This window comes from Alnus glutinosa, chromosome 2 (assembly GCF_958979055.1).
Source record: "Alnus glutinosa chromosome 2, dhAlnGlut1.1, whole genome shotgun sequence".
Classification (NCBI taxonomy): Eukaryota; Viridiplantae; Streptophyta; class Magnoliopsida; order Fagales; family Betulaceae; genus Alnus; species Alnus glutinosa.
The window spans coordinates 28624588-28640012 of record NC_084887.1 but is presented as its reverse complement, the minus strand read 5'-3'; the positions used below and the strand labels follow the sequence as shown (position 1 = coordinate 28640012).

Here is a 15425-nt window from a genome sequence, read left to right as displayed (position 1 = left end):
CAAAAAAAAAAAAAAAAAGCTGGAAATTGTTAAAAAAAAAAAAAAAATAGCTGGAAACGATAGTCAAGTCCGCCCTCCCCCAACAAAGACGCAATGATGACGTGTCGCCCTGCAGGGCCTGTTGACGGTCAACGCCAGCGTGCAGACTCTCGCCCTAAGAAGGAACATAAAAGACCAAAAACTCCCACGGATTCTCCGCCTACGCACCACATGTCGCGCTCTGATTGGACCAACTCTCTTCCTTCTCACTCGTGGCGACCTTTATTAAACACCAGAAGCCCTCCCCTCCTTTCCCTTCTCGTTTCCATTTCTTTCTCTAATTTCACGCACTCACAGAGAGAGAGAGAGAGAGAGAGAGAGGGTCTTCTACGCGAACCAGAGAAGAGGTATGGTCGCTGTCGCTCTGATCGGTTTCTTTGCTTTGCAGGCTTAGGCTTAGGGTTGGGGTTAGGGTCAGATCCGTTGGATTTTCGTTTTGTTTTGGTGTGTTTGATGTGTGCTTCGTAGGCTGGTTCTTATGAGATCTGGAGCTATTGTTTGTTCGATTTGTTTTTTCCTTTGTCTTCCATTGTTATTAAGTTATTTTTTGGTTTTATTTCGGTGTTTTTGACTGGATCTGCTAGATTTGAGCTTTTGACGCATGTTGATTTGACCGGAGTACTGTTGAGATTTCTACTTATGATTTGGTTTGCAAGGAAGTGTCTGAAAAGAAAGAGATAAGGAAAATGATTGGAGTTTGAATCTCGGTTTTGTTATTGTTAAAGACGGAGGGTATGATAACCTTTCCTCAAGTGAGTGTCCAATGACTGTTTGTAATAGTTTATGTGAGTTTGTGGTTCTTTGGAGAAATTATCTATATATATATATATATATATATATATATATATATATATATATAGCGCAAGTGCGATTTGATCTGTTTGGTTGCTGAGAAATTTTGATTCAAGGAAAGAAATAAACGTGTTGGGTACTGGTGTTAGGGCTTGAAACTTTAAGGGGGAAATCAAAAATATTTCTCTGAACTGTTCCCAATGCTAAATTTGTCACCTTTCTTTCTCATATATTTCAGCAACCAATCACTGAGTTAATTTATATTTGCTTGCTATGTTAATGATGTAAATGATAATGAATTGCTAACCTATGTATATCAGGTTATGATTGAGAATTTTGATGTTTTGGATTTTCAGAAAACTGATAGTTGTCCTCACCGTGCCTCAATCATGTACTGAGGGTCGGGTTTCATTTTTCTGTATGTCACAACAATTTTAGGCATAAGATTTCAATAATTCCATTTTAGTTTTGCTTCCTAATATCTGCTAGCAACCAGAGAGATGGTCTGGTGATTAGTGCTTAATTGCTGACTGCATTCTAATGTTAATTCCGTATGTGATTTATCATTGTTATGCAAAGTTTGCCGAGTACCTATTTAGATGTTTGATTTAGAGTTTGTAATATCTAGGTCATGATATTAATAAGAATGTTTTGAATTGATTTGCAGACTTAAGTAATTGTTTGGTATAGCAAAGATGTCGCCCGCTGACTCTTCTCGTGAGGAGAATGTCTACATGGCCAAGCTGGCCGAGCAGGCTGAACGTTACGAGGAAATGGTTGAGTTCATGGAGAAAGTTGCAAAGACGGTGGATGCCGAGGAGTTGTCTGTGGAGGAAAGGAACCTCCTTTCCGTGGCTTACAAGAATGTGATTGGGGCCAGGAGGGCTTCATGGAGGATCATCTCTTCCATTGAGCAGAAGGAGGAGAGTAGAGGAAATGAGGATCATGTTGCAGTCATCAAGGAGTACAGAGGCAAGATTGAGTCCGAGCTGAGCAAGATCTGTGATGGCATTTTGAGCCTTCTTGAGTCACATCTCATCCCATCGGCCTCATCTGCTGAGTCAAAGGTGTTTTATCTCAAGATGAAGGGTGATTACCACAGGTACCTGGCTGAGTTTAAGACTGGAGCTGAAAGGAAGGAAGCTGCTGAGAGCACCTTGTTGGCTTACAAGTCTGCTCAGGTAGGTTTTTCGGTGTTGGTAGGTTTTTTTGGCTGACAAATCTGCTCAGGTACGTTTGTTGGCTCACCACAGGTACCTGGCTGAGGCTTTTATCACTTCATTTCCCTTTGTGATTGTTTTACTCTATTTTTAAGGGTATTTTCTGTATAATGATTTCTGAGCCTGCTTTTTTTTTTTTTGATACAGGATATTGCTCTGGCTGAACTTGCTCCTACCCACCCAATAAGGCTTGGTCTTGCACTTAACTTCTCTGTATTCTACTATGAAATCCTTAACTCACCAGACCGTGCTTGCAATCTTGCAAAGCAGGTATTTTCACTCTACTGCTTTTGCTTATTGTTTTGCAGTTGTTGTTATATGGGTATGCTTTACTAGAATGTGTTTGATTGCTTGATTCCTAGTTGTACACGTGATGTATAAAATTATAGGCCATTTTTTTTGGCTGGTTCAAATAAATATTAGCTTCTAAGAAATACATGTTAGCAGGTGATGATGGAGATCTGGATATTGAGTGATCTTTTTGGTTTTGTGAACGTATCCATGCTTGCTCTAGATTTATTATGATAGGGATGATGCTCTTGACTGTAGGTTATATTAAGGTTCTAAACTTTTTATTTCTTTGTTGTAGCATTTTTTTAAATGGAATGGCATTTGTTAAAAAATTGTTTTAGCTGTCTGAAGTTTTACTGAAATTTTGACAACAAGGATTTAAGCCATCCACAAGGTTGTCTGCCACTCTCTCTCATTGTCGCCTTTCTTAATATTTGGCAGGCTTTCGACGAAGCTATATCCGAGCTGGATACATTGGGTGAGGAGTCATACAAGGACAGTACATTGATCATGCAGCTTCTTCGAGACAATCTGACTTTGTGGACTTCTGACATCACGGTCCCCCTCTCTCTCACTCTCTCTCTCTCTCTTTCTGTGCGGGCGCACGCGAGTCCATAAGCTTGCATTCCTTTGCATTTGTGTGCGACCTGTGTGTGTCGCTGAATTTTTGTTGTCCAAACTGCTATGTTATCATCATGAACAAAAATAGGAAACCTACCTACCTGGCAGTTGCACCACCATAATCTTTGTGCATTAAATTCATCTTTATTCTTGTGTGCTGTGCATTTGGCATTTATAGAATGTAAGCTGGTCTGAGCTAGGTTGGTTTGATATTTAACCCGGGTTGTGCTGGGATCAAATTACCAGGTTTGATCCGTATGAATGGGTCATGGTACCTAAAATAGTGTAGCTTTCGGCGAACACTACCTGGACCCAAAATTTGTTTCTCAGTGCATTAAAAAGTAAGTGTCAAAATTGACCAAGGCTGGGTTGTACTGATTCTGGTCACAGTATACATTGATCTAAAGTTGCACCCGATCCATTAATAGTGGGTGGGTGGGTGCACAAGTTCAGCTGTGTATGATTGTTGCTTTCTCAAGTTTTCTTGTTGATATATTTTTTCTCGCTAAATGTATATGTTGTCTTCTATTTTATAGGACGATACTGGAGATGAAATTAAGGAAGCATCCAAGCGTGAGTCAGCCGAGGCTCCACAGCAGCCACCGTCGCAGTGATAAGTTCATAGGATGTGTACTCTGTACTTTTTTAAATTTGAGACCTTTTACATAGATGGCATGTGGGTTGTTGTAGCATGATTTCATAATGAACTGGTGATCTTGAGTGCTTACAGCAGCACTTGGGGTTGAATTGTTCCGAAAGATATGAATGTGCTTTTATTATTGATGAGAAGAATGTGGTTTGGTGTTTCAGTGATGCTGGTGTACAAGTAGTGTTGAAATTGATGCTCTTTAAGTATCAGGTGCATGGCAATTTTGGTCTCATTGTTTTTGCTTTCTGTTTTTGCATATTTGTTGTTGCACTTTTGTTACTTGGCAAGCCGGAATTTAAAACCCTAAATGGAGTTTGTCTTGGTGTGTCTCGACTCTCAAGTGTAGCAAGGCTAAGCCTGCAGTGCTTCCCCAAAGACGGTTAATCCTTTTTGGATCCTGCCGCATATATTCCCTTATAATTTATATCATGGTTCCTCTAGTCTTAGGGCTCTGCTGAAGCTAAATTTGGTGGTGGAACTGAATTGAATTTGTGAGGGTTTGCCTTTTTAAATTGGGGTGCTCCAGTAAAGGTGGGGGGGAGGCATAGACTTGATGGTTTCTTTTTTTTTGGATGAATAAGAACTTAATAAACCAATTAAACAAATCAACTACAAACCAGCAAAGCTGGAAAACCATCCGCCCAAAGGGCCTACGGCAAAAGAACAAACAAGAAAACACAAGCCCTTACACATTAGTCCCTGGGCAAACAAAGCAGAAAACTACAACAAAGAAACAGCAAAAATCAGCAACTTCAAGCTAAATTCTGCAGATTCCAAATCTGCATCAGCCGAGTATTTACTGCTGTCCTCCGGTACTTCCCCTTCCCCTTCCCCATAAGCCTTGACCTGATATCCCATTTAATCTCGGCAATAAGGGTCTCCTCCGAACACAATGCATTGCCATGGATCAAATTATTCCGATGTATCCAAATATGATAAACAACAGCCTCAAGACTCGGCTTACAAAGTCTAGTTTCTAGAGTGATTCACAGGGGACGGTTTCCCGTCCCCTGTCCGACCATTTTTATTAAAAATCCATTTTTTAATAAAAAGGGACGTGTCCCCACAAATCATTTTCCAGTTTTTAAACCTTACCCCTTCGGCTGATTTACACTCCACTGTGCAACTTCTGACCGACCCTCAACCAGATGGGATTCCAAACAATCCAGCATTACATTCCTCCACACCCAACTACTGAAGCTACACCTGAAAAATAGGTGTTCCCTACTCTCAATTCTGGCTCTACATAATGGGCATAAACAATCACCTTCATAGCCCCATTTGCACATTTTTTTCCTTAGTAATCAAGGCATCCCTAAAAACAAGCCAAAGCAAGAAAGAGTGACGAGGAATGGCCACCGAAAACCACACAATCTTCCACCTCTCAACAACATTTTCCTTCTCCCGCAGAGCATCCCAAGTTTCTGCACAATTGTAAACTCCTCTCTTTGCTTTCCAAATAGCTAGATCCTTTACCCCAATATTTACCAAAGAGAGCTGACCTTGGATGTGAACTAGAAGATCTGAATGAGCATAAGGCCAAAACCACTCCCCACCTTGGATGATGGAAGAGAGCTTTGCATCAACACAACTACCTACATCATAAACAGGTCCAAATCCATACCTATCAAGAAGATAACCATCTGAATGCCAACAGTCTAGCCACATGAATATCAGGGTTCCCTCGCCAACCTTGAAGCTCAAAAACTTCTTAGCCACATCTCTTAGCTTTAGAAGTTATTTCCAGCTCCAAGAGCAGGAATTAGGGATAGAAATTTGCTAGAAACTTTTACTCTTAAACCAATTCTTTTCTACCCAAGTAATCCATAAGAAACCAGCTTGAGCAAAGTGACTCCAAATATGTTTTAACATAGCAGCCTGGTTCCAAATAGCCATTCGTTTTATACCAAACCCTCTTCTTTCTTAGACTTGACGGTTACGTTTGGTAAGAAAATGAAATAATTTTGGAATAGTCATTCTGATGGGTAATTACATTTTTATAAACTGTAACACCAGCGTTATTTTATTCTATTTTTTTTTCATTCTTAATAAAATTTTATTTATTTTTAATGAAACAATCATTTAGGGTACCAAAAAGTTACTTTAATCCTCTTTTATCAATTCAAAATTTTCTCTCTCCCCATTAGCTTAGAATTTGGGCTGAGACTGGTTAAAGCAACATGACAATTTGGCATGAAGCTTTATGGAAGTGCAAAAAATATTAAAGAAATTAAAAATCAGTCATCGCCCTCGCAAGCAAATAGAGAGAATCTTATTCCTTTTTGCTAGGTTCGGAATTCCACAGTTGGCTTGACATTGTGGTGGCTTGATGCCTTACCCAATCTGAACGCAGCCTAATACAGTTGGAAACAAAATTAGACGTTTTCAACGTTGTAATGATTGTGATTACGGGAAGTATTATTGTCATAGAAGCTTATGGTAAAGTCACTCCCTTGATCAATATTAGGTTTGTTCGAAGGCCAGGGATTGAAGGAAATATATGAGGGGCAGAGGGAAAAATGAAGTGAGAGGGCAAATCCCTTCGTTTGAGAGAGGAGGCAAAACCTTTCGGGTCCAACTAAAACCCTTTGGCAATCTATGAGGGTCAAGACTTTCGATTTTTTTTTTTTTTAGTGTGTCCTGTGGTGGCCGAACAACCCCTAGACCGGTTAAGAGGGTGGCTCCCCTCTTTTCTTTTCTTTTTTTTTTCAGTTTTTTTAATTTTTTTTTATTTTTTAATTATTTTTTAAAGATTTTTTTAAATTTTTTTATACTAAAACACGTGACACATGGGGCCGTTAGTTTTTAGACGAAAAATTTGACTCGGGTATTAATTTGGTCATTTTTCAAAACTGAAGTATCATTTGTGATACAAATTAAAACTTAAATATCAAAAATTAAAATTTTTAAAATTCAAGGATTAAAAACGTATTTAACCATTTATTTTATTTTTTAAGCTAAAGGCGTTATCAAAAAGAGGCTTAAAAACATCTGTCCTTACTTCATCCCTCTTGCCAACCACGACCACGAGGGTAAATGGGTAATTGACGCTTGAAAAATGAAAATTTATACCACACCGTTCTTAGTTCCCACAACCGTGTGCTCTCCATAAATCTCCTTCGTCATCTTTTCTGGTCCCAATTTGGAATCGGGTTCGCTTTCTCCAACTGATAGAAAGTGACTTTGTCTCTATCTCTAATATATAAATTTTTTTTTTTTGGATGAATCAATTTATATATATAATTATATATACATATTAAAAAAAGAAGAAGCAAACACACTAACCCCCACTGCTGCTTCAACTTGAAGTACTCTCGCAATCGTTCTCATGGCCTACAATACCTCCGCCATCATCGCTTGGTCTGTACTCTCGCTCTGTCTCTCCCTCTGTCTCTCTCTATATATGTGCACATAGTTAGTGGTAATGGAAGAGAGATTTTTTTTTTTTTTTCATATTTTTGTGAATCTCAGGGGCTCAGGAGAGGACGGGCAGTTGGGGATTGGGAACAACGAAGAGAAAGAATGGGCTTGCGTCGTCAAAGCCCTCGACTTCCACTCTGTCCGCTCCGTCGTCGCCGGCAGCCGCAACTCCCTCGCCATTTGCCACGACGGCAAGGTCCCCTCCCACTACTTTTTCTGCAACCTTCTTTTTCTTCTTCTATTCTATTGCTTTAGATTCACTATTACTTATCTCAACTACTGCTGCTGCTATTATTATGACTGATTTTGTTTTTGTTGGGTGGTTGTTAGTTGTTTACGTGGGGGTGGAACCAGAGAGGGACACTGGGGCACCCGCCAGAGACCAAGACTGAGAACATCCCGAGCCAGGTTAAGGCGCTTAACAATGCTAAAATTGTTGAGGTAATTGCTTAAGTAATGCTTTCGATTTGAAATGCCGAAAAGGTTGGTTTCTCTTTCCATGCGGTAATTTTGATTTGTTGTAGGCGGCCATTGGTGGGTGGCACTGTTTGGCTGTTGATGATCAAGGCCGAGCGTATGCCTGGGGTATTTAACTACTCTTTCTTTGTTATTTTTTTAAAAGATTGTTTTTTTCATTTATAACTTGTTATAAAAAAGGGGTTCGCTCCACTTAGCTGAGAAGTTGGGTTCATGGTTGTGAAATTTTGTTATTTTGGTAAACTTTCCACTTAACAAAATAGACATAATTTGATGTTAGTTCCTTCGTTTCTGCTGTGTTGTTTCAAAGAGAGGGTTGATGGGATTTGCATTGATGCGTGCTAAACTAATGTAGGTGGAAATGAGTACGGGCAATGTGGGGAAGAACCGGAGAGGAAAGATGACACGGGTAGGCCTTTGAGAAGGGATATAGTGATTCCTCAACGCTGTGCACCAAAGCTTGTGGTTCGTCAGGTAATTTTAGTCATGCCAATGCATGGAATTGTGCTATAAGTTTATCACACGGTATCCTCTCGCTGTGTTTTGTTTCTAATGATTGAGTTTATAAAAATTTATTCTGTTGTATCATTTGTTTTCTAGGATATGGTTGAAAGAAATGTCCAACCCTTGGGTGAATCCAAGTTAGATAGTCATAAATTTTAATTTTTAGATCAATATGTTCTTTTTCACAGCTTGAAGGCCACTCATGTTTTAGCACCTTTATATATTACTTCAGATACTCATGCTGGTTCTTGTTTCATATGGTGAATCCATCTTACACCACATTCTCCCATCTTGAGCTCAACTTCATGCGTGGTGTCTGTGTGTTCATCTCTCTACAGTTACATCAAAATGTCTAAGCCTTTTTTCCCCTTTTCCCTGGGTTTATATTTTTTTATTCATTTGCCTCTATCTGTCAACATGGTGTCTGAGAGCATTCCCATCCGATTATGTACAATTTATCTAAAATAGCTAACGAAAACCTACTTTTGCTAGTTTAGCTAACCACTTTTCAACACCTTCCTCCATCAACTTATCTAAACTTCATCTCTATTTTATTAAAATAATCAATTTTAACCCACCTAAAAGCCAGCTGCAACCCACTTCCTCGATTCCTCAATCGCCCAACCATTGATATCTTGACACATCACCCTATCTCCTTCTTGAAGCTTCTTCCATCTCTGAAAACAATCTTTCCTCAACATTCAACAGCTCGCAAGTCGCAACGGGTCTTTTTCAAATTCATCATCTTCTTCTTACGACCCGTAACACATTGTATATCCTCTGTGAGATTTTCAGTGATGGTTAATGGCTCTCCCAATGGATTTTTCAGCAGTTCACGTGGATTGAGACAAGGGGATCCTCTCTCACCCTTGTTATTTGTTTTTGTGATGGAGGCATTGAGTCGAATGATTTCAGCTGCGGTAGGGGGGGGCTTACTCGAAGGATTTAGTGTGGGTAATGTTTCATTCTCACACTTGTTATTTGCAGATGATACTTTGATTTTTTGCAATGCTCGCCATGCTCAGTTGCGTTATCTTAGAAGCCTCTTTCTTCTATTTGAAGCTGCTTCGGGCTTGAAGGTTAATTTGGCCAAGTCAGCTTTAATCCCTGTGGGAGACGTAGTTCAAGTGGAAGGTCTTGCCGATATTCTAGGGTGTGGGGTTGCTAATCTACCGGTGAAGTATCTAGGCCTTCCGTTGGGGGCTTCCTACAAATCTATTCATATCTGGGATGGTGTTATTGAGAAGGTTGAACGTCGGTTGGCCAGCTGGAAAAGGTTATACCTTTCCAAGGGAGGTAGAGTTACCCTAATCAAGAGTACTCTTTCCAACTTGCCCACGTATTTTTTGTCTCTTTTTCCTATCCCGGCAAGTGTAGGTGCTCGTATTGAGAAGCTACAACGAGACTTCCTTTGGGGAGGAATTGGTGATGAGTTCAAGTATCATTTGGTGAAATGGTCTAAAGTGTGCACTCCAGTTTCAGAAGGCGGGTTGGGTATTAGAAATCTGGTGGTGTTTAACAAGGCTCTATTAGGCAAATGGCTGTGGCGTTATGGGATTGAGAGGGATGCTTGGTGGAGAATAGCGGTGGATTCCAAGTTTGGAAGTCTATGGGGAGGTTGGTGCTCCCTAGAGCCTACATGTACTTTTGGGGTGGGGTTATGGAAGAACATCAGGAAAGGGTGGGAGAATTTTGTAGGATTCTCTAGATTTGAGGTGGGAGGTGGGGCTAGAACAAAATTTTGGCATGATTTGTGGTGTGGGAACTCAACTCTTAAGGAAGCTTTTCCTGTGTTATTTGGAATTGCTCGTGCGAAGGATGCTTCAGTTGCGGATAATGTGGAGCCTGTGGGGGGCTTCAATCAGTGGAGAGTGTGCTTTTTTAGAGAAGCGCATGATTGGGAAGTGGATACCTTTGCTGCGTTTTTCCAGGTATTGCACTCGGTCAGTCTTAATAGAGGCAGTGAAGACAAATTGTGGTGGACCCCTTCCAAAAAAGGTTTGTTCAAGGTAGGGTCTTTCTTTAGCTCTCTGACTTGCGATGTGAGAAGTCACTTTCCGTGGAAGAGTGTATGGCAGACTCAGGCTCCTCCGCGGGCGGCTTTTTTCGCTTGGTCTGCGGCTCTAGGCAAGATCCTAACGGGGGATAACCTCAGGAAGAGGCATATCATTGTGGTGGATAGATGTTGCATGTGTAAGAGAAGCGGGGAATCAGTGGATCACCTTCTCCTTCACTGCGATGTTGCATACGCTATGTGGAGTGCTATTTTTTCTCGTTTTGGGCTGTCTTGGGTTATGCCTCTAAGAGTCCTTGACTTGTTTGAGTGTTGGTGGACGGCTGGGAGGCAAAGGAGTGCTGTTATCTGGAAGATGGTGCCAACATGCATTCTCTGGTGTGTTTGGAAGGAAAGAAATGATAGGTGTTTTGAGGACTTGGAGAGATCATTGGAGGAAATTTTAGCTTCTTTTTTTCATACTTTGTATCTTTGGACGGTGGCTTTTGTGTCACCGTTGTCGTTTACCTTTGATGAATTTCTTGTTCGTTTTTCTCTTTCTAGCTAGGTGCGTTCTCTTGTATACTGCCGGTGTATTGAGGGGCGCCTTACGCTTTTAATAAGACCTACTTATTACCTATCAAAAAAAAAACACAGCAGTAGCTGAACAGGAAAAAAAAAGAAAAGAAAAGCAAAAGCCATGAAGAGGGAGCTGGATCCTCATCTCCACTCTCTGCTGGACTCTTCGAACACGGCGACAGCCAGCTCTAGCAATATGGGCAAAGCCAAGATGTGCTGGGAAGACGACTTACAACAGTAAGAGGAAGAAAGTGAAAGAAAGTAAGGAAAGAACAATAAAATATTCACTAGATTTGTGAACAGTGCAACGCTACATGTGGCATTGCACTGTTCACAAATGGACGGCAGCTCTATTCTAGCGTTGCTTTACATAAGCTAATGGAGGAGGGTTTTCTTGTTTTTGTTAAGTACTCTGGCCAAAAGATGAGTTTAGCTACTCCACTGTGAGTGCTCTGAATGATTTTAAACCCACATTTAGAACTTTTTTTTTTCTTTTCTTTTTTTATTTCTTCTTTGTATGATGGACATAATGCTAGTGCTATAACTACAGTCAATTTATGGATCATTATGTTCATCTTTACAGCCTGGATGCCACCCATGTATATTCATATGCCTTCCACCCTAACTATATCACTCCATTATACTCTTGCTGCTCCTTTGCTTCGTATGGCGATTCCATTTCAACATACATTCTCTCATGTTGAGCTCAACTTTGTGACTATGCATGTGGGTGTTTGTGTGTTCATCTATCTTCACCTATGTCAACAGTTAGATCAAGGTAGCTAAACCTTTTTTTTCCTCCCTTGGTCTTAGATTTATCTATTTATTTGCCCTTATCTGTCAACATGGTATAAAAAAATCTTAGACCTACATTTAGAAAACTTCTCATCTTCATATGACGAATATAGTACACTGCTAAACTTGAGATAAATGTCAATCTAGCCTGCTAATTTGCAAAATGTTGTATTTTCAAAGCTCTTCATGATTACTTGTTTTGAAACTCATTCAATGAGCCAAGTCCACTTGTTTTCAAACCATATTCCAATTCATAGGGCAGTTCATTCCAAGATTCATTGTAGTGGTTGTACTTATCCGTGAAATACATAAGCATTTAAAGCTGTTTTTAGCTAAGATGGCTCTTTATTTTCAAAATCATTCATATTTTTTATGTCCTCATCTATTCATGCATTGATAAGCACATCAATATTTTGATTGATGCAACTATAAGTAACCCAGGTGTTTAGTTTCTTAAACTGGCATGACATAGTAATTTTCTTATCTCCACCTCTTCTCCCCCCTCTTCTCCATATTAGCGTTTATACATTGATGTGACTGCCCTATTTGTATTTAATATCCTCTTATTGCTTATATCACAGGTGGCTGCAGGAGGTACTCACTCTGTGGTACTTACACGTGAGGGGCATGTATGGACATGGGGTCAGCCATGGCCTCCTGGAGACATGTATATTCCCCTTAGACTTAATTCTGTCATTTTATTTTAATTCATCTCTTTTACCTTATTAATGAAACAGGTTAGCTTGTTTCAAACCTTATGGAGTGTGTTTTACTTCTTCTGTCACACTGTGATAGTTTGCTGCATGCTTGTAAATAAGTAGTCTCTATTTTACGTTTACATATTCTTTATGTCATATTCACAGAAAACAGATCTCTGTTCCTGTTCGAGTTCAAGGTCTTGAAAGTGTGAGGCTCATTGCAGTTGGGGCATTTCATAATTTGGCTCTCCAAGAGGATGGAACTTTATGGGCATGGGGCAATAATGAATATGGACAACTTGGAACCGGAGATACCCAACCAAGATCACAACCTGTTCCTGTCCTTGGACTTTCTGGTCTTACTTTGGTTTGTAACTCATCATTTAAAATCCTTCTGTTTTATTTGTATGTTCCATTTCCATTAGGTATTAAATATTAATGGTTTGCAAGGTGCAGTTCAAGTGTGCCTTGATCCATGATAATATTCTGTCAAAGCAAAGTGAAGAAAAAGGGTTTAAGAATCAAATTGATCATGGAGTGTGTTTTCTATAATTTACACTTTCTTTCTTGATTCATAAGTTACATGCACACTCAATGAGTCTCGAACCCACAATCTCATCCTCCACCTTGTTTAATTAGTGAGATTCAGCACGCTTGCTCAAAAGTGTCCAAGAAGCCTTCAACTCAATTTGTTTTTGTTGGTATCCACTTGGCTTAGTGTATCAACTTAGTCACCAGTTCATCTAGGTTTGAGGTCAAAACCATTGACAAAAGACTGAAGATTCGATGTGGTTTTCTTCAGTAATGAATCCTTTGTGGAAAGGTTTAGCACCAGTAACATTAGATCATACACTCTACATAACATAAAATAAAACCGCAAATCTGTTTTCCTCTTTTACTTTCATTGGTTCCGAGATCTTATTCTGGCTTTAGACCTTTCAACCATTTCATCTTTGATTTTTGTTATTTACATTTAGCTAGGATGGAAACAATGTCTTACATATGTTTTGATGGTTAAATGTTCAGAACTGTGCTTGTTTGTTGGTATGTGGTTGAACTATTCTGATAGCCCCTTTGACCTTTATGCACCTCTAGGTTGATATTGCTGCTGGAGGTTGGCATTCTACTGCATTGACTGATGAAGGAGAGGTGATCTCTCTCTCTCTCTCTCTCTCTCTCTCTCTCTCTGTGGTGTAGATCTATCGCGTGTTGTTATATTTACTTGTTCAGGCATGTTTAATTGAAAACGTGAAGCTGCTAGTATAGATTGACAAAATTAGGATCTGAAGTGGTGACCTTTTGTTTAAGATTAATCCCTCAAGAACTTAGATAAAGTTTTAATTAAGTTTATACATGATTTGTGACTAGCAAAATTACTGTTTGAACCATCGTTTAGTATTAATTTGTCCTTTACTTTCTATCTCATATTTGGTTGGTCTTTTTGTGGTAGGTCAGTTTATATGAATGTTTAAATGCTTTTTCAGTTTAAGGCTTGATTTTGGCTTTGTGGTCTTCTGCAAAATGCAAGAATTGACTTTACCTTTTTGGTTGAAAGTTATGTACTGGTGGCTTCCTGGTTGGAATATCATATATAAAATCTTATATCTTGAGTGAGTTTCTTCTCTGTTATATTGATTTTGAGTGCCAAAAAATCGAAATTGGAGTTAAATGCAGAACAGTGCCTATGACTGCTTTTTTCTTTTTGTATCTCTTTTCTCCATTCTGATACTTATCATAATGTCTTACCTGAATCGGCAACTGACTGAGCCATTGCCTACTGGAAAAGAAGCTGTTTTACACAAGTTTTCAAGTGTATTGCCTTAAAATATAAGCCATTCCCTTGCAGGTTTATGGATGGGGAAGAGGTGAACATGGGAGGCTGGGATTTGGAGATAATGACAAGAGCAGTAAAATGTTGCCTCAGAAAGTTCATCTCCTAGCTGGAGAGAACATTGTTCAGGTACTGGCATAGTAGCATAGATTCATTTTCCGCCAACCACCAACTATAGATTAACTTAACTGGAAAGAGGGGTGTCTAAAAAGCGTAGATGGATGTCCAAATCAGTACAGCTTGCAATTATGGTGTCATGATCTGCATAGTGTTGGGTGAGTAAGAGACAAATCAAATCCACAAGGTTTCTAACTTATGCCATCTTTAAAGCCAAAGTCACCATTCTTGTGGTTTCATCACCGAAAAAAGAAATCCCAAGGGTCTGCGAAATGTTCAATAGATACAAAGATCATATCAAGAACCATGAACAAAGAAATATGAGAACATTGTCTGGGATGGAGGAATTTGTTCGTACAGGCACAATCAACCTGATCTAAGTCATCTGTATGGATTCATAGAGTAATAATGGAAGCAACAATTAAAGAATTTCTGGTTTTTCCCATTGTACTTAAAAGTCTTAAAGGCATAAATCCCTTTTTCAAAATTGATTTTTACAAAGAAAAGTCATTACCTATAAAGTAATTAGCAAGGGTTGTATAGCAAAATTTTAGTACACAAGTTATGACAACGTTAAGTTGTTTGTATTCATTTTTACGTGATTCCCTATGCATCCTCATTTTTCTTTTGTTGCAGCTCCAATGGATGAACTATTCATTGAAAGGTTATTAGGGAAACTGTATTCAGTGTCATTTCAATACTTTGAAATCTTTTTCTGAATCTGCTACATAATTTGTTCATCGGTGATCCAGGTGTCTTGTGGAGGCACGCATTCTGTCGCACTTACACGTGATGGGCGCATGTTCTCAGTAAGTATCTTGAACACTCACTCGTTTAGGGAAATGCCATAATTTGTATTTCCTTGAAATGTAGCACCTTTTTATGTTTGTTTTTCCTATGATCGGAAAATATTGAAATATTGATTATGATTACCCTGGTCATGATTTTGACAGTTCGGTCGAGGTGACCATGGACGTCTTGGATATGGTCGGAAGGTGACCACTGGTCAACCAATGGAAGTGCCAATAAGCATCCCACCGCCAAAAAATGTCAGTGAGGATGCAGCCGAGGGGCGTTGGATTGCTAAACTTGTTGCTTGTGGGGGACGCCACACTCTAGCTATTGTAGAATGGGAGACTGATGAATCTAAAAACAAGCGTCATGAATTTCAGTCTCTATAACTTGCAACTTAAGATCAACAAACCCACATAGAAAGAACAATTTGATCGATGAGCAGGCGGGTGATCAGATTCTATAAATAATCCATCTAAATGTATTGCTGGGCTTGTTGGTTTGGATTTAGTGGTAATTGTTTGTAGGATTGCCGCCGTTTGCTTTATTATATATTGTTCGCATCTTCTGGAAGGCGTTTTGGTAGGCGTGGCTGCGTCACTTCCAT

General features: G+C 39.4%; 3 protein-coding genes across 3 annotated transcripts; 2 read left to right on the top strand and 1 right to left on the bottom strand.

The window, feature by feature from the left end:
• Positions 1-225: 225 nt before the first annotated feature.
• On the top strand, positions 226-3772 carry LOC133859237 (14-3-3-like protein A). Its single transcript, XM_062294568.1, has 5 exons — positions 226-386; positions 1499-2012; positions 2199-2321; positions 2784-2900; positions 3500-3772. Exons 2-5 carry the CDS (start codon positions 1527-1529, stop codon positions 3575-3577), a joined length of 804 nt encoding a protein of 267 aa, XP_062150552.1. The 5' UTR covers positions 226-386; positions 1499-1526; the 3' UTR covers positions 3578-3772.
• A 1109-nt stretch (positions 3773-4881) lies between these two features.
• LOC133860462 (uncharacterized) lies at positions 4882-6738 on the bottom strand. The gene is made up of 2 exons (XM_062296063.1): positions 6685-6738; positions 4882-5340 (listed from the first exon to the last, which is right to left on the bottom strand). The coding sequence occupies exons 1-2, from the start codon at positions 6736-6738 to the stop codon at positions 4882-4884; spliced, it is 513 nt and encodes a 170-aa protein (XP_062152047.1).
• LOC133859235 (ultraviolet-B receptor UVR8-like) lies at positions 6673-15391 on the top strand. The gene is made up of 11 exons (XM_062294566.1): positions 6673-6972; positions 7084-7228; positions 7363-7473; positions 7557-7617; positions 7865-7983; positions 11962-12047; positions 12244-12445; positions 13174-13227; positions 13925-14038; positions 14779-14835; positions 14980-15391. Exons 1-11 carry the CDS (start codon positions 6941-6943, stop codon positions 15205-15207), a joined length of 1209 nt encoding a protein of 402 aa, XP_062150550.1. The 5' UTR covers positions 6673-6940; the 3' UTR covers positions 15208-15391.
• The last annotated feature ends 34 nt before the right edge of the window (positions 15392-15425 follow it).